Raw genomic sequence first — 27,626 nt, 5'->3', positions numbered from 1 at the left:
AAAAAATATCAGACATTAAAAAAATCAACAGCAAAAATGCAGTCCAACGGTATTTTGTTGTTCAAAATAACCTAGTCATAATAATAGATCAAGGCCACGGAACAATTGTAAAACACAATTTCAAAGAACTCCCATTGTATTGTATTCATAGGAAACCTATTTACTTGTTTACAGTGGAGAATTGAAATTTACAAGAATTCCACAAACTTCAATGATTAAATCTGAGGGACGGTCTCATCCGTCAGTCGCGCGAACTGTAATTAAGAAAGTTTGGCCAAATATAATTATTTTATAACTAGCTGTTGCCCGCAAGATCGCCCGATTCATACCGAAAATAATCCCACAGAAACACAAAATTGTTATAAAAATCTATCTTATCTATCCCATGTGTTAATCCAGGTTATAAACTATCTGTGTACAAAGTTTCACCCAAATCCGTTCAGTAGTTTTTGAGTGGAAGCCGAACAAACATCCGTACTTACATACAAACTTTCGCGTTTATAATATTAGTAGGATTTATACACATTCCAGAGATATTTATGTTTTAAATAAGGCTTGACGAATGGCAGGACTTTAGTTACTAGTTTGTTATTTTAGACTAGTTTGTCGGAAACTGATGAATAATTAATATCCTAGCTGAGAAACTACAGGGTGCGGGTACATAGACGAGAAGATGGACAGAGTAAAATGTGAATCGGATTTTAATCTCTACTACTCTTGATAAAAACAGTTTAAATAAATAATAATGCATTGTTTGAACAACGAAAACTTGATGAACTTTTTATGGGATCATAATGATATCTATTTCACACGCTAAACGAAAAAAATAATCACCATTATCGGTTAGACCCATCTGAATGTTTGAGGAGACAAAAAGCCGATGAATTGAGAATCTTCCCCTTTTTGAAGTCGAATGAAAACTGTTAAAATGTTCACCCTTAAGAGTGCACATTAAATTTATATAGCAATCGTTATCTTACCTTCATATTAATGTTTAGTATTTGTTATTTTAGCGGCAATTCGAAGAGGTCGTATTGTTAAAACCAGAAAGATTACACCTCATAGATTCATCGAAGCATTCTGGCTGGATACTTAAGCTCTATAGAGTTTAGCCAGCCATTATTGAGCTAAGTAAACACGTTCAACAATAGGCAAGCCAAGTCTTTGATCCATTGTAGACCGGTCTATAGAAAATGGTTGATAGCGGTTTAATAGATTCTTGATGATGATGAGTCTTTGTTCGGAATCGTATTAGAGTATGTGGAACTTATATTGTTGCTATGGGAAATTTTCTTTAATTTTCAATTTTGGGAATTTTCATTGTTTATTTATTAAATTAAGCTGATTTTATAATATCTTCAGAAAAAAATATACCATCAGGAAACCTCGTTATTGCAGGTACCGAATTTGCATCGCTATCCTATTATAATCCAGTTTCTCGACTATCTGTGTTTAAACTTCGACCAAATCCGTGCAGTTGTTTTAGCGTGATAGAGTTACAAATATAAACTTACAAACTTTCACGTCCATAATATCAGTAGGATTATTAATTTATGTGTTTCCTTTACTTGAAAAACAAAGCCTGGTACAAAACTAGTCTAGGTTTCGGTCTTAAACCATTTGAATCTACAAAATCCTTCTGCGGCAGCTCTCGTGCCGAAATAGCAGTAGTGACGCAAACCGCGCTAGTTACGGCTAATAAACGCAAAAGTTTGCGTTACGTTTAAGTTCGCCCGGACTATGTAGTATTCACATGGGTGCTACAAGTACACTCTGTTTGAAATGTATATGTCGGAGTATGAATTCGACTAAGTTATATAGTTTAATCTTATGCATCTGATGTGTGAAGAGTAGTTGGTAAGTAAGACATATTCGGGTAAAACAGAGGAGTAGAAATAACAATATATTTGATTTTGGTTGTTTTGAGTAGCTTTTTTATGATAATAAAAACCAGAGTAAAGTCTAAAATATAGCAAGAAATTCTTAACGGCTAAACCGATTTTTGTCATGTCTAAAAACACTCAAACACCTTTAATACAAAAAATACTACGACGGGAGATACAGACAGACAAACTCTTCAAACAACAACTACCCTAGATAACACCACTCTTTTTCAAACGGTTAAAATACGAATGATTACGAATCGTATCAAATCAGCGCTCTATGCACTCTTAATACTTTCGCGCAGATTCAAATTGAATGTGTACCCAAAGTTCCGCGCAAGTTTAATTTTAAAGTTGTGCGTAGTTGTGTAATGAATTTGTGTCATTTGTTACTCTGTTTGTCGTTTGCAAGCTGGTTGTTTTCGCACTGATTTCATTTTCCATACTGTGTTTATTCTATCATGTTTAATGGTAAAGTATTTTACGGTCTTCGTAAACTACTGATTATTGAGTGATGAATATTGGAGTGTTAACATATTTTAACTTTATTGTCAATTTGGTATTGATCCGAATTGCACTATCATCTTTCCTATTTCACGTGATAGCTAAGCTTATCTGCTTAAGCTATTTAAAAAATACAATATTGGCAAAGTCGATCGCATAAAATTGGCATAGAAAAAGAGATAGGACAAAATAAAAAATAATGATGACCATTCAATAATACTCGCATTTCTCAGTCTCTGTAATGCTATTGAGAAACAAAACTATAACGTACCTATCATAATTTGTTTCAAAGAAGTTAAACTCATACCAATTATTTATCATTAAGACGTTCTTACTACAATTAGCAATGATCAAACCTACTGATGTGGAAAGTTAAATTAAAAATTGTCCTTAAATCAACTTAAGTGTCGAAGAGAGTAATAAATGTCAATTTTAAAGGCAATAAACAATGAGGCGATGTACTAAAGAGGTTGTGAAGACTTGAACTCTTTTCTTTGCTTTTGAAAAGTCATTTGAGTCGTGTAAAAATGGGATCTAGCGCAACTATTACGATTGTCGATGTCCACGATTCCATGCATTGCTAATTTAGATAGATGAAGCAATTACGATTACGCGATTACGTGTATTAATAACGATGAAGATATATTTTATCTATACTTTATACTAATATATAAATCTGAAGAGTTTGTTTGTTTGTTTGAACGCGCTAATCTCAGAAACTACTGGTCCAAATTGAAAAAATCTTTTTGTGTTGAATAAACCATTCATCCAGGAAGGCTTTAGGCTATAAACCATCACGCTGCGACTAATAGGAGCGAAGATACAATGGAAAATGTGAAAAAAACAGGGCAGGTATAAATCATAACTTATATCATCTACCCATGGGGACGAAGTCGCGGGCAACAGCTAGTTTGCTTATAACATGGTATAAAATGTATTAGTGAAAATGTAATACATCAAATATGTTGACTTTAAGACTAAGGCATACAAAATTATTCTTTAAAAAACAAATAAATTATGTTAACGTGAAAGTTACACAACTTGAAATCTAAACCACTTTACCGATTGTGATAAAATTGGTAGTTAATGCGTATATCTTGATCTTAAGAAACTTAATTTTCTTAATGTCGCGTGACCAAGCAAAATACATTATCAAGCAACATTTTTAAAATTATCTAACCCAAAATAGTCTATACCAAAAAAACAAAGTAATGACACAAAAAAACATTCACGTTTCATACGTAAGCCGAAATCAACAGTTAAAAAATTACGACCACCTCCATATATCACTTTGAAAAAGCGGGTCTTATCGAAACTCTGACCTTTCATAACTTGCGGAAGAAATCTCTTTTTAAATGTCCACCTTTTTACTGTTTAATCCGTAATTTTGGAGTCAAGTGAGTCTATTTTTCAGAGTGTGGAACGGACATAGCGGAATGAGCGTGACTTATGACTCCGAGTGAAGTCCTTTAGCACTTTAAAGCTTTGTTTTTATCTCAAAGTAGTGATAACCGTAAGTTTGAATTTGCGATAATGTTTAATGGCTAATACTGGTTTGCATCGAATTGGAATACATGTGGCACAATTAGTAAATGCTTATCAATATAATCATGTTTTTAAATATAAACGGAAAGACAACGTATTGCTGAATAGCTTTTTCCTCCGATAGGTAAACGATGTCTTATTTCAGACTAAGCGCAATCTCTTAATATACCTCGTCATATTGATTAGGCGAAATTCGTTCTTGATAACACAATCATCGCTAAGCTTTTCGGTTCATGTACAACTTTGTGACGTCATAGTTCAAACCCTCATTATTGACCTAATGTTGCATACACGTCATTCCTTAAGCGTTTGTTGTCAGTTCTACGTACAAGAATTTGAAAGACGTTGTTGCATGTTGGGTGTTGAATCTATTTTAACTTGGAATCAAAACGATCATACTACTAGGTTACCAATAGTTTTTAAACCGCCTCCATTGTGAAAAATATCCTTAGACGAGATTTTGTGCAATAAGACTGATAAAAATTGTATTTAAACGTTGCAACGGTCACGCAGATGCAGATTGCCCATTTTGACGCAACGCCTGGGTCGATAAATTTCAACATGAATCACCTTCACGAAAGTTACAAAAAAATATAAAGTTTTTGACTATTCATCGTCTACTAATTAGTTGACATAGCAATAATGGATCTGAAAAACGTCATTTGTTTTCCTATTCATAATCAACAAACATGATACGATAATCTTAATCTAAATCTGTGTTCCTGCTGTATTGATATGATTGTAGACTATTTTAATAGATGATGAAGTTAAAGCAGTAATTAGCTTGTTTTTAGGGTGACAGTTATAATCACACTGATTACACTTATTATATGATTACGTAAAAAGGTGGCTGGCTCAAATTGGGTGCGATAGTCGGAGGACCGGTGTTGTTGCGAAACTTGAGGTAACCTGAATTATGCTGCTTCTAAAAGACTGGATTGATTTGAAAGAATTTGTTATGAGTTTGGGTGACGATCTTGGTAGTTTCATTTACAAGCTTATATACTTTTATCAACGTAGCGATGAGGCTGCTGCTTTAAATAAATCGAGTAATATTTATGCAGTTGTGGAAAAAAAGCGACTACTCGGTGTATTTCTCTGATGTGCATCCAAAATTAATATAATAATAGGCACCTTCAAATGTTTCAACGACACGGATAGTTGAGTGGCTGAGATCATCACGTCAATCCCACTGAGAGCGATGTATTGCAAGTTCGATCCCAGCGCAGGACAAGTGTTTGTGCGATCCTGGATTGCTTGATCCGAGTCTAGGTAACTTTGTGCATGTGACAGGAGTCACAGACAGATGTGACAGAAAAACTGACTTACACAGGGTTTTATAATATATTTAGACTTTTATTTCATTTCCTATTTTTGAATTAGGTATAATAAACCAACACCAGATGGAATCGTATAAAAACATCGGAATAAAAACCAGGAAGATATATAATTAAATGTGTTACCTGATATCATGTCTATAAATCAACAAAACCTGTATCAATATTAGCAAGTATTTAGATAAATATTTATACTCATATCAAATTACCTAAAACATTCAAAAGACAATAAATAATCATGATACTGCATAATATATTTATCTGTTCCCTAATTGAATACTTATCATGCTATTTCACAACCATTTCACGTTGACAACGTTACCAAGGAGATCTCTGGAGTGGTATATGTAACGATTACGTTTAATTGACTTACCTATAAATAATAATAAAATCGTAGAGAAGCGAAATCTGTGCATTGAATATATAATAATATCCTGATGGTAATAACGCAAAAAGGCGCTTTATAATTTGACGTAGGTAGATCGATATTTTTGTCACCTTTAGTACCGTTTATCAGCTAAAGCTACCATGACCCAAACTCCATAATCGACCATTGTTCTTAACTATGTTGGGAGCATCCGCTGACAAACTTTCAGTTTTTTATAAAATAACGTAGGTCCACGGGCTCTTACTCTAATAGGGACAGATAATGCTATGGCTATAAATTACATTACGTATCATTAAGTACCAGTGTTTTACAAGGTGCGACTGCCTATCTGACCACCTTAACCCAGTTACCTGGGCAACACGATACCCCTTGGTTAGACTGGCTGTCAGACTTTTCAAGCTTCTGACTACCTGTAACGACTGTCAAAGATATAGGAATAACAGCCGGGACCCACAATTTAACGTGCCTAACGTGTTATGACAAAGATGGTCACCTGATGGTGTATTGTAATATGTTTAAGATGATGTGCCATTTATTGCAAATAAAAGCCATTTTCCACAACCTTAAGAATTTTCAGATTTAGATGTTAAAGGGTGGTTTAAACTTAAAGACCAGGCTTATTACTGCGAATTACAAACGGAATAACAATAAATCTTGGAATGACGTTTTGATAAGCTTTACTGTTGAAAATCTTCCAGATGAATTATTTTTATCGTAATACGATTACCAATTTGAATTGTCATAATAAGTACTTATTTATAAGTAAGATTATTTATATCAATTGCTAAAATTATTTTACGGCCATATTCTGGTCTCAGCTGTTTTTAATTTTCCTTTAAACTCTCTTTTTTCATATTAAAATCTTTTAATAATATGAATACAAAAAAAATAGTGATGTTACATAAATGAAAAATTACACAAAATTGTGAAATATTACGAAATATTTTCAGTTTTTAAATATATTTTGCAAGTCATCATTAATAATTAATATTTATTGGCAGTTATCTATACATAAAATAAAACAATTTATACCCGCGACATCGTTCGCTTTGAATATTACAACTATTACATGTTAATGTATAAAAAATGCGATTTAATAAATTATTTTTTACCTAATTATTTTTTTAATAATACCCGTCAATCACGACTATTTATAAGGACAGTCCGACTAGTTATGGACCCAACTCAAAACTAGTGCTTATCAAAATACAACATCAAAATATTAAGCCTACGATTCATTTTCCCATACCGTATGGATTGATTTGTATTGCTGCATGAAAAAGATTTTCCATATTATTGTTACAGTACTCTCCCTTTTTGACTTCCACGACTTATTTAACTACTGAAGGTACACTATATGTATATTTCTTGCTATAAATCTCTTGAGTGCGTGAATTGGAGATGTGACGTAGCGGATCAGATTTGATCAGTAAGAGTCTGATATTATCTTCTTCCTCTCGCAAGGAAGTCGGTATCCATGAGAGAGATGATGAACGGTCCTTGGGCTACCTACCACCAAAAGCAGGTTATCAATACTGTCACTTTATTCTTTTTAAAGCGAATACTTCTTTCTTGTTACGAGGGCTGTCAAACATTCAAGGCACAAGATCCGGGATTCGAAACAAACGTTCGTAGATCACACAAATACTTGTCGTACTCGGGCATCGGACCCGTTACATGTCATGTAAAGCACAGTGATTTTATGTACCTTATACCATTCGGCTATCCGTGCACTCTCTTCGTGTATCCCTTTTTACGAGCATTTAATCATTTCAGCCAAAATAACCGTTCACAAATATATCACGAACAACGTCGCGGGTAGAAATAATGATTAATAGTCAGCTGCTAAAACCATTTTCATCACGTTAATATCACTACCTTACTGTATGTTGTTTTGCCTTAGATTATAAGAAATACAACTCATTCTAATCGTATCTTGATTTAACTAAAATTAGGACGACACATAAAACTTCACATGTTAGCAATTATTGGAAATTATTAAGTAAGAAAATAATTTTGAAATTGTAAGAAATAGTTTTATACTTCAACCTAAGTAATAATTTTACTTTTCGTTCAAATTGGAGGTTAACGTATTTTTTAAAATATATATATTAAACAACCTTCTTAAAATTGTAAAAAGACTGAGATTTGTTAACTGATACTCTCACTTAGAAATTGGATTTGAAAAACTCATTTTTTTCAAATCCATTTTTTTCCCATTTGCCCTTTAAATTCCCATTTTACATAAAGTAAATTTCACTTTACTTCATGTAAATTTGGAATTTAAAGGAATTTAAATTGTAAATGAAGCTAAAAACAACTTCCGGAAAGCACATTAAATGGCTGTTACTCACACATCTTTGACGGTGGTTACGGTAGTCAAAGGCTAGACAGTCTGACAACCAGCCAACTAAGAAGCATCTTGTTGCCCAGGTAACTGAGTTGAGGAGGTCAGATAGGCAGTCGTTTCTTGTAAAGCATTGGTACTTTGCTGACTTCAATTAGACTGGAATTCGACCCCACAATAGTTATGAAAAAGGTTGAAGATGTGTAGGTTCAAAAGGTATATATCTAAGTGTTGTGATATCATTCATTTATCATGCAAGTGTCATGCGTTTTTTGTTAATTTATCGCAATCATTTCTTCTCTATTAGACGGAATTATCTACCAAATTATCCTGTAATTGTACGATTGGGTTTTTATATTTTTTTATATAAATATTTATTAAAGATGTCTTGTACGATATAACAAGGTGTATAAATTGACGAAGATGATGGAGAATGTATTTAGATAAAAGAAAATTAGATCAATTATTGGAACGACAATTTGATTTATCATTTAAGTACCAACCTCCAAATGTAGAGCATTCTTTTAAAAGAGACAACGGCCTTACAGACATGGAGAAGAGTCACTTTCAAGTTTTGTTGTCCCTTTATCTCAGCTTTTTTTTTAAATTTATACTCATCACTGGATCCTTCCATGATATAAAAAAATGCCACAAGGGCTCAATTTATCATTAAATAGATTGAAGACTTATTATTATGAATTTTAATATTAATATAGAAGTGCAAAAAATAACTATGATAAAAAATGTACAAAAGTTTGAACATACAAATATTTTACAATATTACAACACTATAGGAGACCCTGGTGAACATTCCGAGTATATTACCCACGGCGGGGGGCCACATTCGGTGCTATGGATGCGGTCCCAATATGAGGCGAGGAGGCCGACGCTCTTTACACGTGTATGAAGGATTGCAACGCATTGCCATACACCGACATAAAAACGCGGATGACGTAGCACGGCGGTTCAGGTTTAGTCAGTAAAAGTCTGACACTACCCAATTCCTCCCCCGAGGGAGTGGGTGTCCATGAGAATTCCCCCGCCTAACAAAAAAAAAACATGGCACCCTCAATCTGCTGGGCTGCCCTTGGCAAACTTATAAAGAAAATCTTTTGACTAGTGGTAGGAAAACGTAGGTCTATACTATTTAAATAGAGATGAAAAAGCAATTTGTTATTTTATTACTTTTGATTACTATAAATATTTACTGACTTCTGAAAAAATCCCCCGTAGTTTATATAAGGTCATATCATTATATTATCAAAATTATCAAAAAGAAAAATGCTAATAATGGCAGTCGTACGATATAATTTCCACGTGGGTCTCTCGTGATTGCTATGATAAATAATTATTACACTGTCATTCATTTGTAAGTACACAATGAGTTGTAGAACTCGTTTTAATTCTTAGATAATAAATCATCAAACGCAAAACGCATTCTCATCGATATTTGTTTTATAACTTTTAATATAATTTGTAATGATAAAATACTGCTACTTAAATAATTGATAAATAGATTACTTTACAGACATAACAATAATGAAGATAATATTGATGGAACCTAATTTAACAGATGTTGAATTTTTTGTGCAATTGTTTATTGACGAGTATTTTTCGAGATCGCTTCATTATAAGAATAATTTATTGTTTTTAAAAATTACAATTTTCATTACAATTATTGACGATGGTCCCCAAATTAAGCTGGAAGCTTGTATCTTGGGGGCCTGGGTGGTGGAAGTCCTTACAACATTATTATTAGTTATTAAAGTAAGATAATTTTTAAACAAAACAGTGAAATTTAAAATTTAATGCAGATTCAAATAAAACAATTATTTAACTTAAACTAGGATAATAAAATACGGAACAAATTATTACAATTAGATGTGAGGATCTGTATAAGTATGCTGTGTTTGTATGTGTATGTGTGTGCGCGTGTGTGCTTGTGTGTTTTTGTGAAGTGTAAATGAATGAATTAAGGGAGTAAATCTTCCGTGTCTGCGTATGTTAGTGAGTGGAGCCATTTTTGTGTAGTTTTCTTATTGTGTAGTTTCGAACAAAACTGGTGTTCTTAATCATGAGCGTATGCGTTACAATGGTTATAATACTTAATACCTGTATTTATTGCTTTTTTTTTTTCGGGGTAAAACGCTAATGACCTCAACGGTACGTCGCGGTGGGGATATGTCAGACTTCCACCGACTAAAAATACCCCGGGCACCTTCTACTGCTTTAGCCAGAGTCACGAGATCGCTAAAGCATACTCTGGCTGTTCCTTATACAAAGGGTAAAGAAAAATCTCATAAAAATGCTAGAAATGTGTATATTATTGTTTAAAACCGTATTAACTCCTTTTTAAAATCGAATTTTCATTATATTGTTGTTACAACAGAAATGTATGATGAATTAAAAATTGAACTTAGTTACTTAGCCTTAGAACAGACAATGGAGCCTTATAAATAGGGTTTTCTAAGTACGGAACTCAAAAACTAAGCGAATTTCTGTTTCTAGACCACCCACATGGCCATGATCTTGTTACATGAACAAACCATAAGCCATTAATCTTTCCTATGGTCTCGCATCATAACAATGATAAGCAGATAATGGCAGAAAACTAGTTACAACTAGACGAAGAAGTACATATGTTTAAGGAAATGATTGCACGTGACGAACGCTAATAGTTCAAGAGCAATCCGATAAGAATTTATCAATGTACGAATTATGTAAGAGTCATTAAGATAGATAGTACTTTCCGTTACGTACAAATATATTGCAATTATTAGTAGTCATTGTCGTTGTGGCCTAACGGTTCCGTGTATGGATTTGTAAGCAAAAACTGCAGGTACAATCCCTATGCAGCAGAGTAATAATTTTATTTTTTCAAAGTTATATGTAGTTTCCACATTAATCGATTCATTTTGATTTCGATTGTTTTAATTTGTTTCATGTTTATGTGGGAAATCAAACGTCTTAATAGTGTTTTAGCTTCTTTTATTTTCGTAAAATCAATTATAAAACAGTTTCTTTAGTTGTTCATGCGTCTTCTCTCTTATCGTCTTCCGCCATTACTCCCATTTACCCTTCTCTTTCACACTATCCCGCTCTCACTCAGTTTACCAGCTTGACACCTTGCCCTTTCATCCCCACAAATTACAAAGTACCTGTGATGTTATTAATTTCTTTTGAGGGTTTTCTTTAAAATCACCCCTCAATTTGTGCACCAACACATCCGTTTCGTCATTCTGCTGTCACTTGTGAATAAAAATTCTACTATATGTCTTTAGAAATATCAGCAGATAACCAAGTAATGGAGAATGAAATGCTTCGAAGACATTTGGAAAGATCTGAACTGAACGAAACTGAACCATAATGTGGAAATTTTATTCTTAATTGTGCAAGCAGTGTTAAAAGGTATTCGGCCTGTTCCTCCCACTTTCCGGCTGGGAAATCATTAAATAATACATGTTCTCTTCAGCTGTGTACAGAAGGGACTGTCAGACTTCTATTTTTTTTTTCTTTGCTCTTCGTGTACCGGAGCTACGGTAAGCTTTTCGGACAATCCCGCTGCCCCAGCAGGTATCAGGGCCACAGGACTCTTTACCTTCTGGCGTAGTGTTTATGGTTGGCCTGAAACAAAATCCATGAAAAGAACTTCCTACTGTCTCATTTACAAAGTATATACTTGCTATGTAATACGGCGATTGAACACTTTTTGCTTTAATGCTCATAGATATCATGACTATAGATTTAGTACAAGCATTAAGTAATGGTCCTGTTAGAGAAAAATGTTATAATAATGTATTGAAATGTTAAGTTATTGTATCTAATGTATTTTCATTTTTATATTTTGTATTTCTCTGTGTATGTTGTGTGTACATAAATATTTTTTTATTTTTTATTGACTGCACAATATTGTGATACTATTATTAAATATTACCTATATTTAATTATCTAGTTAGTGCTGTTAATAAATTATTGCTTTTTTTGCACTATTATCATGGTGCCATTCATGGTAGCTATCTTAGTGAATTACACCGAGTATTTAAAAAAGAGGCTATATTTAATATATGATTTTACATTAGCATACACTGCATTGAACACGCTTCTGAAAGTGATTTGAGACGATAGGTATGAAACACATTCTTTTAATATTTTTAAAAGTGAATCTCAAAATCTGAGATACAAATAATAATCTTTTGTAGATTTTTCTGCCTTAACAGCTAGCGGCAAAACGTCAAACAAAATGTAATGCACTAATTGAAGGGGAAAAATTGTTTTATAATGACCCGTGGGTCCTTAGTTCCATAATTATAACAAAATAAATAGTTGTTTAACTTTGTCCAGTCATGCTGATAGTTAGTTCGGTATCTTTTAATCAGTAAGACGTCATAATTATGTCTGAAGATACTTATTATATAAGTTATACAATGTTCCACGACTTCGCCCAACAAATAATTATTAGAAGTAGCTTGAACTGCATAATTTAGATGCTTTTTTCTGTTAAAAAATAGCCTATGAGACTAGATGTGTGTTGTGTATTATTTTACATACTTTACCTTATTGATAAAACTTTTCAAATATAGCTTTAGAATATGATTCTTAACTTCTTTACATTTGATCTTCGAATTGGCATTGATTCCGTCATTGGAAAAAAGTTCTAAAATATCTTATTTGCAAAGATATGGTGAAAAATAAAAGCTTATTCGAGGTAATCATAAAAACGCATTCAAAGCCGTGAGCAAAAGCTGTCACATTTTATTAACCATTTTGTCGTATATTTGATATTTTGTTTGACTGTATAATTCGCGCCTGGTTTTATCTTTCTATGTATGATGTTCCTATATAAAGCCAGACACTTGAGTACCTTGGCAGTGATAAGTGATAAACAAGTGAGTAAACGTGGAAACATGCGTATTTATTTATATTTATTAACGTGTTACGTTTTGTTTGTAAACTCAAATGAAGCGGCAAAGATTTTAGGAGTGTTCCCCACTCCTTCCATCAGTCACCAGGTGGTGTTCAGACCTCTCATGTTAGAGCTCGCTAAGAGAGGACACGATGTCACCGTCATCACAACAGATCCTATCTTTCCAAAAGGTGGAACGCCAAGCAACTTCACAGAAATAGACCTTCACGAAAAGTCATATAGAATATGGAGAGAAACATTTTTAAAATTATCAAGCGGCAGCAAAGATGACTTGGTTGCCCAAACAGAAAGTTTGAAAATGATACAAGAAATATTTGAGGTACAAATAAATGATGAACAGGTCCAACGTTTGCTTCGTGAGAACAAGCACTTTGATTTGTTGATACTAGAAGCTTGTTCTAGACCCGCGCTCATATATTCACATATTTACAAAGCCCCTGTAATTTTGATGAGTTCTTTTGGGGCAATATTTGACAACTTTGCAGTAATTGGTGCTCCTTCACACCCTCTGCTTTACCCCGACGTTTTACGTCAGAAGTTGTACAATCTCACCATGTGGGAGAAAATTACGGAGTTGCGTACGAATTATAAAATTAGCAGTATCTACGCACAAAATGTGGTTCAAGAGGATAAGTTATTGAGATCACTTTTTGGACCAGATACACCATCGTTGACGGATCTCGCTAATAATGTTGACATGCTGTTTTTGAATGTGTATCCAGTATTTGATGGCATCCGACCTGTGCCGCCTACTGTTGTCTACACGGGTGGACTGCACCAAAAACCCGAAAAGGAATTGCCTGATGTAAGTATTATTTTTATACACACCCTGCTTCTTGCCATCTGTTACTTGAACTTGTCTCGACACGTTGCCGACTTCATAATTTTACGAAACCTGACGAAGTTCATATACTTAACCTTCCGTTTACCATTTAACGTAAAAAACGAAATCATTATGAAAAAAACACTCATACACATACAACTACACGTCTCCATTCTGGTGATTATATGTGTAATTGTATCCAACGTGTACAAATACCAGTTTTTAATGAGGCATGTATTACTACCTAACCTTAAAAAAACTCATGACATTGAATAACATCCAACGGGTATTGTAATTGTTAGCTCAGAATGACCCACTGATGGGTGAGAACTTCCTACTCCTCCTAAACTTGTTTTTGTTTGCGAGTTTAGTTAATCCTTTTGATTCACTGACGTCGGTTCTGCTTTGGGGATCATTCGGAGTATTTTCCACTTAATGATGAATTGATATCCATAAAGATAATAATAAGAGTTTTTTTCCACTTTAGGACCTCAAGACATATCTAGATTCTTCCAAAAATGGCGTGATTTACATCAGTTTCGGTACCAACGTGGATCCTACTTTGTTACCTCCTGCGAGAGTCCAAGTTTTAGTGAAAGCATTCTCTCAGTTACCTTACGATGTGTTATGGAAGTGGAACGGAGACGAGCTGCCTGGACGTACTGCGAACATCAGAATCTCAAAGTGGTTGCCGCAGTCAGATTTATTGAGTGAGTAACTCTTTTAGATTGTTTTTTTTTGCATGATTTAGAAATATCTATCATGTTCTTGTAAAGTTAAAGCTCCAGTTATTTTACAATCAATCAAACTTTTACTAATAGTTTTTTTTACTTTTCAGAACATCCAAAAATCAAGGTATTTGTGACACAAGGAGGGCTTCAATCAACTGACGAAGCGATAACTGCTGGTGTCCCATTGATTGGAGTTCCAATGTTGGGAGATCAGTGGTATAATGTTGAAAAATATGTATATCACAAGATCGGTGTGGGATTAGACTTGGAACATCTAACAGTTGAAAAATTTAAAAACACTATCATCGAAGTAATTTCAAACGACAGGTAAGCATATTAAATTCAAGTTAGGTTTTCTGCATATTTGGAATATTTATTACTACATTTTTTTAAAATTCTAGCTATCGACGGAATATTATCAAACTGCGTGGTCTGATGCGTGACGAGGTGCAGACTCCGCTGGAGCGCGCCGTGTGGTGGACGGAGTACGTGCTGCGTCACGGCGGCGCAAAGCACCTGCGCTCGCCCGCCGCCATCATCTCGTGGGCGGAGTACCTAGAACTGGAACTGGTGCTCACAATAATGGCAGGACTACTCCTGAGTTTAGTTATATTTATCGCAATAGTTATTTCATTATACAAGTACGTCTTAAGACACTACGTAGCTGCTGTCAAAATTAAAAGTACTTGATATCGCGTACATAAAAAACTGAGTCATATTTTGTTAAGTTTAGTGTACATAATACTTTATAAGTAATATTTTTTACGTAATAAAATTATAAACTGGTATATTTTGGTCGTTTTAATCTAATGCATGAAGAACTATTTACTTCTGAAGGCAAATAATATCAAAAAAGAGGCAGCTTTGATATACGAGATAAATATAGAAGGGGTAGTAGTAGGTAGCCCCTACAAAGTTATTTTTTATACTCAATGTTGAGTGTTAGATGTTCCTACTGGGTTTCAAGTAACCCTTTTTTCGGATGGGAAATCTTTAAACGACTCCTTCCAATTTGGGTTGAGCAGAACGGAGTGTCAGCCGGCAACTGTCTAAAACCCACTCTTTTACCGTCTGTGTCAATGTTGGAGCACTCCCCATCTCGGAGGTAGGCGCTAACAGTTGCGGCAAAATTAATTTTAGTCACTAGTTTTTGTTCCAATACGTGAATTAGTTTTTTTTTTACCCTTCGTGTACCGAGACCACGCTAACCCATTCAAAAAATCCCTCTGCCACGGTACCTACAGTCAAACTGCTTGTTTTATTATAATTCATGCTATTCCATTGGTCTTTATCCACAACTTGCTTATAATAATGTTATCTGTGCATTTCCCTATGGTTGACTGGCAGCGAATGTTTCAGTCATTTAGTCCTCCATTGTACATTGTTCATGTATAAGAAGTATAAATAAATGTATATGCCTTCTTAATTCTGTATTTGATGTTTGAAGACAGTATTAATACTGCTGTTTGCCTTGCATTAAAGAAAGTATTAAAAATTAAGGTTTAAATAAATAACTGCGTACTTCATATAGCCTTTTTTCTATAGCAACGGGTTTATATCAAAGGGTTACCATGCGCCTCATTACCTACACGAACTACAATGGAGCTAATATTGGTGAGGACAAAGTCGCGTGCTAAAGCTAGTAGGTTATAGATCATATAATTTTGTATTACTGAACAAATGTAGCATGATTTTATGGTTCAAAAGTGCATTGTTGGTATATAAAGCCAAGTTAACGAACGCCCAGACATTTAAGTCGAACGAATGATTAAAAATGCAAATATGGATTTGTATTTATATTTTGTGTCGTGTTACGTTTTATTGATAAACTCAATTGATTCGGCGAAGATTTTGGGCGTGTTCCCCGTTCCTTCCATCAGTCACCAGGTGGTGTTCCGGCCTCTCATGTTAGAGCTCGCTAAAAGAGGGCACGATGTCACCGTCATTACAACAGATCCCGTCTTCCCAAAAGGAGAAGCACCAGCTAACTATACAGAAGTAGACGTGCATGGGGAGTCGTATCGTATTTGGAGAGAAGGAATAAAGAAAGTGTCAAATGTAGGCAAAGGTGAATTACGAATTCAAGCTGATGATCTTAAAACATTTCCTATTATGTTTGAAAGGCAAATGAACGATGAAGATGTAAAACGTTTACTTCGTGATAACAAGCACTTTGATTTGTTGATATTAGAAGCTTGTTTCAGACCCGCGCTCATATTCTCACACATTTACAAAGCTCCTGTGATTCTGATGAGTTCTTTTGGGGCAATGTTTGATAATTACGATATAATTGGTGCTCCTACACATCCCATTCTATACCCAAGTTTTAGTTTTCAAAAATTAAACAACCTTACAATGTGGGATAAAATTACGGAATTGTATACGCTTTACAAGAGAGCATATTTTTACGCAAGAAATTTGGATTTTGAAGACAGCAAAATAAGAAAACATTTTGGCGAAAACGCACCGTCGCTAGCCGAACTCGGTAATAACGTGGACATGATGTTTTTAAATGTGCATCCAGTGTTTGTAGGAATCCGTCCTGTGCCTCCATCTGTTGTTTTTATGGGTGGTTTGCATTTAAAACCTGAAAAACATTTGCCTGAGGTAATTTTCTAATATTTGAATATTTATTTCTTGATGAAAATTTTTTTTACTGCTATCTGTATAAAAGAAAACAGTTCACTCACGAGACCTGAGTTTTACAATAATCAAGTATTTTGTTGTTTTAGGACCTCAAAACGTACTTAGATTCTTCTAAACATGGAGTGATCTACATAAGTTTTGGTACCAACGTAGATCCTACTCTATTACCACCTGCGAGAATCCAAGTTCTAGTTAAGGTACTCTCTCAGTTACCTTACGATGTGTTATGGAAGTGGAACGGAGACGAGCTGCCTGGACGTACTGCAAACATCAGAATCTCAAAGTGGTTGCCGCAGTCAGATCTTCTTAGTGAGTAAATGGCTTTTGGGAAGTAAAGTATGAAATTTAAGGACGCATCTTATAGCAGCTTGATGTTTCGATCATTTTAAGAAATAATGGTCGACTAAGAAATAATGGGTGTGCATAACATGCTAAGAACACCGAAATAAAGATAAGTTGAATGTACATATTATTTCCATTTACATATAATTGCCAGGAATATTTTGTAAATGATATCCCTTCTGAGCTCGTCGTTTGGGCAAAATGAATGAATTTATTGTGAATTGCATACATAAATAATGGTAAAGTCAATTTTATTTGTTTCAGGGCACCCGAAAATCAAGCTATTTGTGACACAAGGAGGTCTACAATCAACAGACGAAGCCATAACTGCTGGTGTTCCATTGATTGGTATGCCAATGTTTGCGGATCAGTTTTTCAATGTTGAAAAATATCAATATCATAAGATCGGTGTCCGGTTAGACTTGAAATACCTAACAGAGGAACAGTTTAGAAACACTATCACCAAGGTTATTTCAGACGACAGGTGGGTTTATGATTTTTTTCTTTACTTGTTTTAGTATTCCGTATTCAAGGAGCAAAAATCTTACGAACAGATGATGTATTACCGTTGCCGCTAAAATATAGGTACTGAAAATAAAAATTATTGTTAATGTGTTGGTCTGATCCTAAGGCTCAAACCTGTTTGTGCGGAATTCTCACTGTCGTGAGTGAGACCTTAATTTGACGATGTATTCCAAGAAGTTTTGTTTTTTTTCTAGTTTTCGTCAAAATATAATAAAACTGCATGGTTTGATGCGTGACGAGGTGCAGACTCCACTGGAGCGCGCCGTGTGGTGGACGGAGTACGTGCTGCGGCACGGCGGCGCGAAGCACCTGCGCTCGCCCGCCGCCAACATCTCGTGGGCGGAGTACCTGGAACTGGAGCTGGTGTTCACATTACTTGGAGGAGTAATAGTTGCTGTAGCTTTAGGTGTCTTCGTAGTTATTACAATTTATAAGCAGTTATTGAGAAAATGTTTTAGTGCTTCCAAAATAAAACGTTCCTGAATAGAATAGTATAATGTAAATATTTAAGTTGCAAAACTGAAGTCATAATAATAAAATGATGCATAATTGGGAGTATTATTTAAACCTTAAAATGAACAAGTCAAACAAATCTATTCGTATAATGAAATCTTATATAAGTGGTCTACAAATGCAAGATCATGATTCATTATTAAATGATGCAACGGGTTACCCATTATCGGAATTGCCAGACTAGTTTTGGTCCCGGAGCCCTTAATTCTGAGTTGAAGCGACGGCAATTACTCGCCCCCGACAGTAAATACAAGACTTCAATATGTATAAATCATAAATTCAAATAAACTGGAATGATTTTTTCCCTGGAGTCACTTGTGCTTAATAATGTCACTCATATCTCACAATGGTTAAAACAATTGTTAATTTAGCAATGAATCTTCATATCAGTTTAGATTGCAGACTTATGTTTAATACGAAAATCTGAAAAAATCCAACAAACAACTCTGGCTACAAAGAGATTTGTCAATTGCGTCTGATATGATTAATGTAGGTTACAAAATGAAAGGCCTAAATACTCTGCAGATGTTTTAATTAAAATTTGAATTATATACTTAATATCATTTTTCCTGATTCTTAAATCAGCACGACCATTGGGATGAAATAGCTATCTTGACATTTAAATGTGCCTAGATGAAAAAACCCGCTGCAAAAGCATTTTTAGTAATTTTGTGTATCAATGGCAAAATTGGATTAATGTAAAACGAGGGTTCCACAATCGAAGCCTCCCAGCGTTTTCTTCTTCTAGTAAAACAGCCACTAACAACCAAAACACTTAATCATATTTCTTTTTCTCACTTATTTTCTACCTTTGTAACAAAATATTAAAACAAACTGCTAAAGATTGGTCACGTGGTTGTGAAAATACTTATTCGTGCTTAGTCTACAACACAGGTCACAGTCACATCAGGAACTTTTAACTTTGACAGCAGTTCTGTATTTCCTTAAAAAGTACTTGTAAAACGAAATTGCTATGATGACACAAGCAGTTAACGCAACTAATAGTCCTGCCATTAATGTGAGCACCAGTTCCAGTTCTAGATACTCCGCCCACGAGATGTTGGCGGCGGGCGAGCGCAGGTGCTTCGCGCCACCGTGCCGCAGCACGTACTCCGTCCACCACACGGCGCGCTCCAGTGGAGTCTGCACCTCGTCACGCATCAGACTGCGTAGTTTGATTATGTTCTGTCGATAGCTATAAAATAAAACATGAATTGTTAGTACAGTAGATCCATACATGATATGAAAAAAATATGATGAATCTCATCCAAAATTGTTACCTGTCATCTCCAATAACTTTGAGCAGTGTGTTTTTGAAGTTTTCAATAGTAATATCTTCTAAATCCAAGCGAACACCGATTTTATGATATACATATTTTTCAACATTGTACCATTGATCCCCCATAATTGGGACTCCAACCAATGGAACGCCAGCTGTTATCGCTTCGTCAGTTGATTGTAGACCTCCTTGAGTCACAAATACTTTGATTTTTGGATGTTCTGAAACAAACAAAATAGACTTTACATTCCTGAACACCATCATCATTATCATCATCCTAGCCTTAGTCCGAGGTTTCCATTCTAACCGGATTCAGCTAAGTACCAGTGTTTTAAAACGAGCGACTATCTTTCTGACCTCCTCAACCCATTTAGCTGAGCAACACAATACCCTTTAGTTACACTGGTTGTCATTCCAGTTTCTGACTACCTGTAACGACTGTCATACCCACAATTTGAAGTGCCTTGCAAAACACGGAGGAACTCGTTATGACAAAGATTAAACTGTGATCAATCCGCTAATGCAGTTATAGCTTGGCCACGAGCTTCTCTACTTTAATATACAGAAAATTTTCGTTTAAACGCTGCTGAGATTTAGCTGAGAATTGTTTAGTCTAATGTTCAAGAAACTTGTTTCCCGAATTAATTACTGCTACTACTTATCATATTCATTTTTTTCCTAATCTCACACTTACTGAGTAGATCTGACTGCGGCAACCACTTTGAGATTCTGATATTCTCAGAACGGCCAGGCAGCTCGTCTCCGTTCCACTTCCATAACACATCGTAAGGCAACTCAGAGAATGCTTTCACTAGCACTTGGATTCTTTCTGGAGGCAATTGAGTTGGATCTACGTTGGTGCCAAAACTGATGTAAATCACACCATTTTTTGAAGAATCTAGATATTTTTTTAGATCCTGAAATATTGAAATAATTATTTGTTATGTCTACGTGGCGATATAAAGTTAACTCAAATAAAAATGAAAAGGATTAAAAGAAAAAGAATTAAAATGTTTATAAATTGATGTATTACCTCAGGCAACGGTTTTTCAGGTTTTTGATGTAAACCACCAGTAAACACAACAGATGGAGGCACAGGTTGGATTCCTAGAAACACTGGGTATACGTTTAAGAACAACATGTCCACGTTATTTCCGAGTTCGGCTAACGACGGGGTATTTTCTCCAAAATATTTTCGAATTAAATTGTCCTCATAATCCAAGTTTCTTGCGTATAGAAATTGCACCTTGTAAATCGAGTACAATTCCGTAATTTTTTCCCACATGGTTAGATTGTACAATTTTTGACGTAAAAGGTTGGGATAAAGTATGGGATGTGTAGGAACACCAACCGTCGCGAAGTTATCAAACATTGCCCCAAGAGAACTCATCAGAATCACAGGGGCTTTGTAAATATGTGAGAATATGAGCGCGGGTCTAAAACAAGCTTCTAGTATTAACAAATCAAAGTGCTTGTTATCACGAAGCAAACGTTGCACATTTTCATCATTTAGTTGTTTTTCGAATATATCAGGAAACATTTTTAGTCCTTCTATAAAAGTCCATATGTCATCTTTACCGCTGGCTGCTATTTTCATAAGTTTTTCCCTCCAGATCCGATACGATTCGTCGTGTAGATCTATTTCTGTGAAGTTAGCTTGAGTTCCGCCTTCCGGAAAGATAGGATCTGTTGTGATGACGGTGACATCGTGTCCTCTCTTAGCGAGCTCTAACATGAGAGGTCGGAACACCACCTGGTGACTGATGGAAGGAGTGGGAAACACTCCCAAAATTTTTGCTGCTTCATTTATTTTCAAACACAAAGTAAAACACGTTAATAAATAAAAATAGATATACATTGTTTCGCGTTTTTTATTTGGATGTGTGTTGGCAACTAAGAATATCCTCATTTGTTTATCCTTATATAGATGGCTTATAAAAATTTATCGTTCGTATTTTAGGAAAGGTAGGTTTTAAAATACAGAGTCATGCTGATTAGATTCAAACAAAAGAATAAACTCATGCTGACCATAGATTGTTTATCGAATATAAATCTTATTATCTACTAATAAGAAGAATGTCGGAATGTCACTATACGATTGGCTAGTAGAACAGAGAAAGATGAGTCATAATTGAAATAACTGGCTAATAATTGCGCAATTATATTGTAAAGGATTCTTCGATGAAGTAAAAAGCTAGGACTGTGTGTAGGTAGCTGGTAAAAGCTCGTCAATTAATTACAAAAAGTTAATCCCTAATATCCCTATTAATATTTAATATTATAAATGCGAAAGTAACTCTGTCTGTCTGTCTGTCTGTCTGTTACGCTTTCCCGTTCGGTAAACCACTGAACAAATTTAAATGAAATTTGGTACAGTGATAAAGTTGACTTTGAGGTTCTTCGTCTTGTCTACGTATCGACCGTGACGTCCGAAGATAAACATTTTAATTGATTTTCCTGTTTTGTTACTTGTTTCGTGGCAGATAACACTTGAAACCAGGATGCAATGTTATCTGATAAAAAATCGAATAAATAACCACTCATTTCACATTGGGTTTAAGTTACTATTTTAGCGCTCGGGCCTTGATTTTTCTATACTTCACGAAGATTGCATTTGAAACGAAGTTTTTGATAAATTGTTTTAGTTATTGAAATAAAACTACTTTTACGGATTTTATCGCGGTTTAATTTTAGATTTTACTTTCCGACGTTTCAACACCTTTGCAGGTATCATGGTAACGTGCAGATAAAAGCCGAGAAAGTAGTTTTATTTCAATGTCTAACATTCGTGTAAACCTAGGAAACCACTTGATTTAGTTATTTTGCTCCATTTGAGGCTTTTGCTCAGCGGTAGGTAATGTACACGCTGGTATTTATTACCTTCGATAAAATGTTTTTGATAAAATTCAACAGTAGACTCATTAGTCTAGTCATGACGTTTGACGATTAACCAAGGTTACTGACTCAGGCTTATTTATGATTTTGTAATGCTAATTAAAACATATTTATAACCAGGTTTTCCTAACTTTATATTATATGACATATGTACTTTAAGTGGTCCACCCCCATCTGTTCAACAAAGAGCTTGAGTTCTTTCAAATACCGATTTTTTGGTGAATGGGAATTTTGAAAGCAGAGAATTTGGAGTCTGGGATAAGGATAACACACGAACAAACACTCCCCAGCCATCGAAATTGTGTCCTATGACTGTGGACTCAATTTTATGGCTAGGCATGTATCACGAATATTTACACACAGTTCTCTAACCATACGACATTTTGGTTACACGGGGGAATCCTCATGGACACTTACTTCAAAATGGGTACCGTCAGACTCTTACTGACCAAACCTGAATCGCTGTGCTACGTCATCCGCGTTTTTTTGTCGAGCCGGTGGGTCATTTCTCGTCTTGTTTGGAGGCCGAAGTGTAAAGAGCGTCGACCTTCTCGCCTCATATTCGGACCACATCCATAGCACCGGATGTGGCTGTGTGGCCCCCCGCAATGGGTCCTATCGGAACCCACGGAAACACCTGCCATCGGAAATGTGTCGTATGACTGTGGACTTAATTCTATGGCTAGGCAAGTCTCACGAATATTGTTTATTTATACACAATTCTCAAACTATACTACAATTGAAAATTTGATTAGGTTCTTTTTTTGGTTAGACGGGGGAATCTTCAATCCCATGGAATCACGTGTTCGGGTTGGGTCGGACTTTTACTGCCTGAACCGTTGTGCTACGCGGTAATGCATAGTAATTTACCACGCACCGACTGTATGTAGAATGTATGTACTGCAATACAAAAGATTGACATAAATTTCCACTTTCTTTATCATCTGTCCTGATAGTAATTATCCAATGAGCTTTCTTCCGAAAACATGAACTTCTATTTTAATCGAAATATAATAATATATTATTATTTTTTAAATTCAATACCTTGTGTCGGGGGGTTTTCACAAACATACAATTCACATGCACAGTGACACCCAGACTCAGAACAAGCGTCCGTGGATCACTCAAACGCTTGTCCTACGCGGGGATCGAACCCGCGACACGCCGCGCACAGTGGGTTGTGACGTGATGACCTCAACCACTCGGCTATCCGTGCAGTCAGTTCTCCGGAACCCGACATCAGCGCTAATTTGTGCAGTTATATAACTAAATACTCGGTTGATACTGGATCTTTATTCAATCTTGATTTGTTCGCTCGCACCGTTTCAAAACCGACACGAGAATTAAATCAAAATATTTTTTTTTATTTTTTGAATTTAATAATATCGAGACCGGAATGTGATCGATTTTCAAAAAGCTCAATACTGCCTGACCGGACTTCACTGTCTATAGGATCACACGATACTAAACATGATGCTAGACTCGTTGAAGTGACACTGAATTTATAATCAAACATGACAATATTATTATACGTCATCGTCGTTTATGTACACGCACATAGTAAATGATAGTTGTCAAAGCAATGACAGCACAGTCTTTATAAAGCAATTTAATAATCATCCATGCTGTGATCTTATGATAGGCAATAATAAGGAGAAAAATACTTATCTTGAATTTCGAGTCTTTCAACAAAGCAACAATGCAACATGAAGTGCATGTGAATTTTAAGATGACGAACTTAAAAAATCTTAAACTTAAGAAAAATACGGCATCCCAAAGGAAATTAAAAACAACAAAAAGATCTTAGTTACATAGTTATAGAAAACCCAATGTATCAGTGCCTTAGTAGTTTTATTTTCATAAATAACACATCACAGTCTCAGTGTATGGATATTTTTTATCAATACCTTCTTAAGTACTTGCACTACACTAAGAATAGCATACTAACGAATTGCATTATCACAAGGAAAAACAAATTCAATAGCTCCATCTATCGTTGAGCTGTGATATCACAGATAGACAGGCAATCACATAGCCACGTCAAACTAATCAGAAAATCTTTTTCGTCAGCGGCTAAAAATAACCTGAATGACCAAAAATAGTCGCGATAAGCATGGATTTTAGATTTTAAATTATAGGAATTTTTGCCCCTAACCTTGACAAAACACTCGGAGTAGAAAAACCTATGGTCAAGGTCAACCCTTGAAAAGATAATAATAGTTTAGTTTTTGTATGTTTAAAACTATTTTATTTATATACACACTAAGAACAGAATCAAGGTATCAAATATTATCGGCCTCACTACCGGCTATGAGTGCCCACAAGGCGGCTTTACTATTCAACGTGGCCATTCTTCAATTCTTTTAACAAGTAATAAACACATGTTAGGGGCTCGTAGCTAAGCTATAACCGCATAAGTGAATCGATCACAGGTTAAGCTACGCTTGACGCGGTTGGTCCGTAGATGGGTGACCATCTTTGTCATTTCCTCCGTGTTTCGAAAGGCATAGTTGGGAAAAGGCTAGGCCGATGATGACGTAGTAAACAAATAATAATAAAAGTTAAAGAAATAGTTGAATTTTAGCGTCTATCTTTTTCCTGAAAGATCTAAGCCATGACTATCTCCGGTATGAACTCTGACGTCATGACCCGGGTCGATCACAGTCATTGATAATCCGTCATTAGTAGCCAGTCATAACGTTATCTTCAGAATTCATAAATAAACTGTAAAACTGTCTGGTCACATATGATAACAGTTTTGCTTACTATAATTAATGAATGACGAGCAAAATGAGAATTAAGTCATCATTCTTGATTTCTTTCAAAATATTTTAATAGTGACGTAATTCATGTTAGCAAGACTAATTAAGCTAAAAGACCGCTTCGAGATAAAAAAGTTAAAATGTCTAAAAACGTATTAGGTGTTCTAGGAGTTGCAGATGTGAGAATTTTGGTCAACAATGTTGGCTCATTGTTCCATTAACTGAATTAGAGGCAATGGTGATAACAAGATAGAGTGAATCGGCGCTCACTTAATAATAACATGTGGAATATTATTAAACGTCCTAAACTAAAATCTAAAATTAAACCGCGATAAAATCCATAAAAGTAGTTTTATTTCAATGTCTCACATTCGCGTAAACCTAAGAAACCACTATGGAATATTATTTTTACACTTCCACACAATGTCATTAAGATTCAAACTAAACAAAGATTGTATTTATGAGTACTAGACAACTGATAAACATACTTATATATCACTAAATTCATACATAATATAGATAAATTACACCCAGAGACAGAACAAATGATCGTGCTCATCACACACACATTTGTCCTGGGTGGGAATCGAAATCACAACCTCCGGTATAATAGTCAGGGTCACTAACCACTAGACCCACAGGCAGGTCAAACTTGCCATCCCGCCTTAATAGCCACAGATCATTTTTTTTTCCCAAATGTTTAAAATGCTTTTTCAATTTGCAGATAGGCATCAAGATAATGGTTCGTAACAACTAAATGTCTACATCACACTTATAATTATCTTATTTCATTAAATAAACACGTTAAGAATCCATGTTTATAGCCTGGTTTCTCATTATCCCGGACAAATTACAATAAATAAACACCTCAGAGAAGGCAACTCGTTTCCTTAACATAACCGATGGCCACACAACCTGTGACTACTATAATTCAGGCCGAGTTATTAACTCCGAAAGCATCTTTTTGATAATCAAAAGATCTCGGTCGGTTGTAAATATTACTCCATCGAAACTTAATTTTTATTCAAAAACAATGGTGTCTACGTAATTATAGGTCAACGGAATCATAGCGCGATCAAAGGGAATATAAAACGTAAAAGTTTACACGATACCTCGATAGATGGCGTTGGAATCGATTTAGATCGCGCTATGGTTTCGTTACACGGGATATTATAAATGTCGGAGAATTAATTTTTTTGTTGTGAGCAGCAAGCACTGTGGTTTACTATATTATACGCGCTTAATATTAGTTTCCAAGTGTTTTAATTATCCACCCTCTCCAAGTCGACCTTCGTTCATGGTCCTTCGGAGTCGGATTGGTCGGGAGTGTTGTGGCGGGTTCCAGAGGTGGTAGAATCTACCATCCTACGCTTCGATACTGGGCAGCGGATTGCTGTCCAGATCAGCCTTCAGTGAGTACCAGGTGAGAGGTGCCAGAAGCTGGAGGTGGAAGACCGGTTGGTGCAGGGAGGATCCAGTGGAGCGTGGAGCAGCACTACTGGTGATAGCAGCAGCCGGAGGGCGAAGCGAGGGAGGCGAGCAGGAAGGTGAACGCCGTAGCACAGAGGGCGCCACCGTATCAGTGTCAGTGAGTGTATGGTGAAAAAACCGTGAGTACTTTCAACAATAGTAATTTGGACTTGTAATAGTTTCTAAGAAAAAGTGGTTGGGACGGGGAACCTATGCCCGATTATGTATAGAAATTGAACTCAAAAAGACTTGTAAAATTTTCGGGAATTTAAGTTTGTGTTCGGATCAAGTGCGAGAAGAATATACTACTTAGTGGACATTAAGTTTAGCGTATCACTTTGTGTTATTTGTGCTGTAGTATTAGATTAATTGTTGTGTTTTTGTCTTATTTGTGTTTGTGTTTCTACGTCTAATATTGTATTTATAAAATGGATTCGTTAGTGGATATCCAAGAAGACGTAAAAGTCAAAATTAATAAGGCTATGATTAACTTTAAAAAATGCCCAAAAGATCTACTTACTGTATCGTACATTGAAACACGCTTAGAGAGTTTAGAACAACTATGGCAACTTTTCTATAATACACATGTTAAAATAATAAGCGAAGTTAAAAAATCTGAATTATCCAGCTCTACTTACCATAAAGATTGTGTTTACGATGAAGTAGAGGAATTATATGTGCAATTCAAAAGTACTCTGAAAGAGATTCTAAG

The 27,626-nt window shown here is 35.2% G+C and overlaps 3 protein-coding genes across 3 annotated transcripts; 2 read left to right on the top strand and 1 right to left on the bottom strand.

Moving 5' to 3' along the window:
* Positions 1 to 12,875: 12,875 nt before the first annotated feature.
* On the top strand, positions 12,876 to 15,272 carry LOC113499238 (UDP-glucuronosyltransferase 2B31-like). The gene is made up of 4 exons (XM_026879635.1): positions 12,876 to 13,733; positions 14,239 to 14,461; positions 14,590 to 14,809; positions 14,884 to 15,272. Exons 1-4 carry the CDS (start codon positions 12,909 to 12,911, stop codon positions 15,170 to 15,172), a joined length of 1,557 nt encoding a protein of 518 aa, XP_026735436.1. The 5' UTR covers positions 12,876 to 12,908; the 3' UTR covers positions 15,173 to 15,272.
* An 838-nt stretch (positions 15,273 to 16,110) lies between these two features.
* LOC113499240 (UDP-glucuronosyltransferase 2B31-like) lies at positions 16,111 to 18,544 on the top strand. Its single transcript, XM_026879637.1, has 4 exons — positions 16,111 to 17,089; positions 17,215 to 17,437; positions 17,735 to 17,954; positions 18,190 to 18,544. The coding sequence occupies exons 1-4, from the start codon at positions 16,247 to 16,249 to the stop codon at positions 18,476 to 18,478; spliced, it is 1,575 nt and encodes a 524-aa protein (XP_026735438.1). The 5' UTR covers positions 16,111 to 16,246; the 3' UTR covers positions 18,479 to 18,544.
* A 479-nt stretch (positions 18,545 to 19,023) lies between these two features.
* Positions 19,024 to 22,022, bottom strand: LOC113499239 (UDP-glucuronosyltransferase 2B31-like). Its single transcript, XM_026879636.1, has 4 exons — positions 20,821 to 22,022; positions 20,482 to 20,704; positions 19,789 to 20,008; positions 19,024 to 19,703 (listed from the first exon to the last, which is right to left on the bottom strand). The coding sequence occupies exons 1-4, from the start codon at positions 21,694 to 21,696 to the stop codon at positions 19,415 to 19,417; spliced, it is 1,608 nt and encodes a 535-aa protein (XP_026735437.1). The 5' UTR covers positions 21,697 to 22,022; the 3' UTR covers positions 19,024 to 19,414.
* Positions 22,023 to 27,626: the final 5,604 nt, after the last annotated feature.

The sequence above is a fragment of the Trichoplusia ni genome, chromosome 12, assembly GCF_003590095.1.
Source record: "Trichoplusia ni isolate ovarian cell line Hi5 chromosome 12, tn1, whole genome shotgun sequence".
NCBI classification, from domain to species: domain Eukaryota; kingdom Metazoa; phylum Arthropoda; class Insecta; order Lepidoptera; family Noctuidae; genus Trichoplusia; species Trichoplusia ni.
The sequence above is the reverse complement of the archived record's forward strand: the minus strand, read 5'-3'. Positions and strand labels throughout refer to the sequence as shown.

Excerpts from the sequence above, each read along its gene's own strand:
- LOC113499239 (XM_026879636.1), bottom strand. The coding sequence starts at position 21,696 with ATGAGGATATTCTTAGTTGCCAACACACATCCAAATAAAAAACGCGAA. Across the intron at positions 20,705-20,820 it reads CTGAAAAACCGTTGCCTGAG|GATCTAAAAAAATATCTAGA; the intron begins GTAATACATCAA and ends TCAATATTTCAG. Across the intron at positions 19,704-19,788 it reads AAAGTTATTGGAGATGACAG|CTATCGACAGAACATAATCA; the intron begins GTAACAATTTTG and ends TTTATTTTATAG.
- LOC113499240 (XM_026879637.1), top strand. The coding sequence starts at position 16,247 with ATGATTAAAAATGCAAATATGGATTTGTATTTATATTTTGTGTCGTGT. Across the intron at positions 17,438-17,734 it reads GCCGCAGTCAGATCTTCTTA|GGCACCCGAAAATCAAGCTA; the intron begins GTGAGTAAATGG and ends TATTTGTTTCAG. Across the intron at positions 17,955-18,189 it reads AAGGTTATTTCAGACGACAG|TTTTCGTCAAAATATAATAA; the intron begins GTGGGTTTATGA and ends TTTTTTTTCTAG.
- LOC113499238 (XM_026879635.1), top strand. The coding sequence starts at position 12,909 with ATGCGTATTTATTTATATTTATTAACGTGTTACGTTTTGTTTGTAAAC. Across the intron at positions 13,734-14,238 it reads CCGAAAAGGAATTGCCTGAT|GACCTCAAGACATATCTAGA; the intron begins GTAAGTATTATT and ends TTTCCACTTTAG. Across the intron at positions 14,810-14,883 it reads GAAGTAATTTCAAACGACAG|CTATCGACGGAATATTATCA; the intron begins GTAAGCATATTA and ends TTAAAATTCTAG.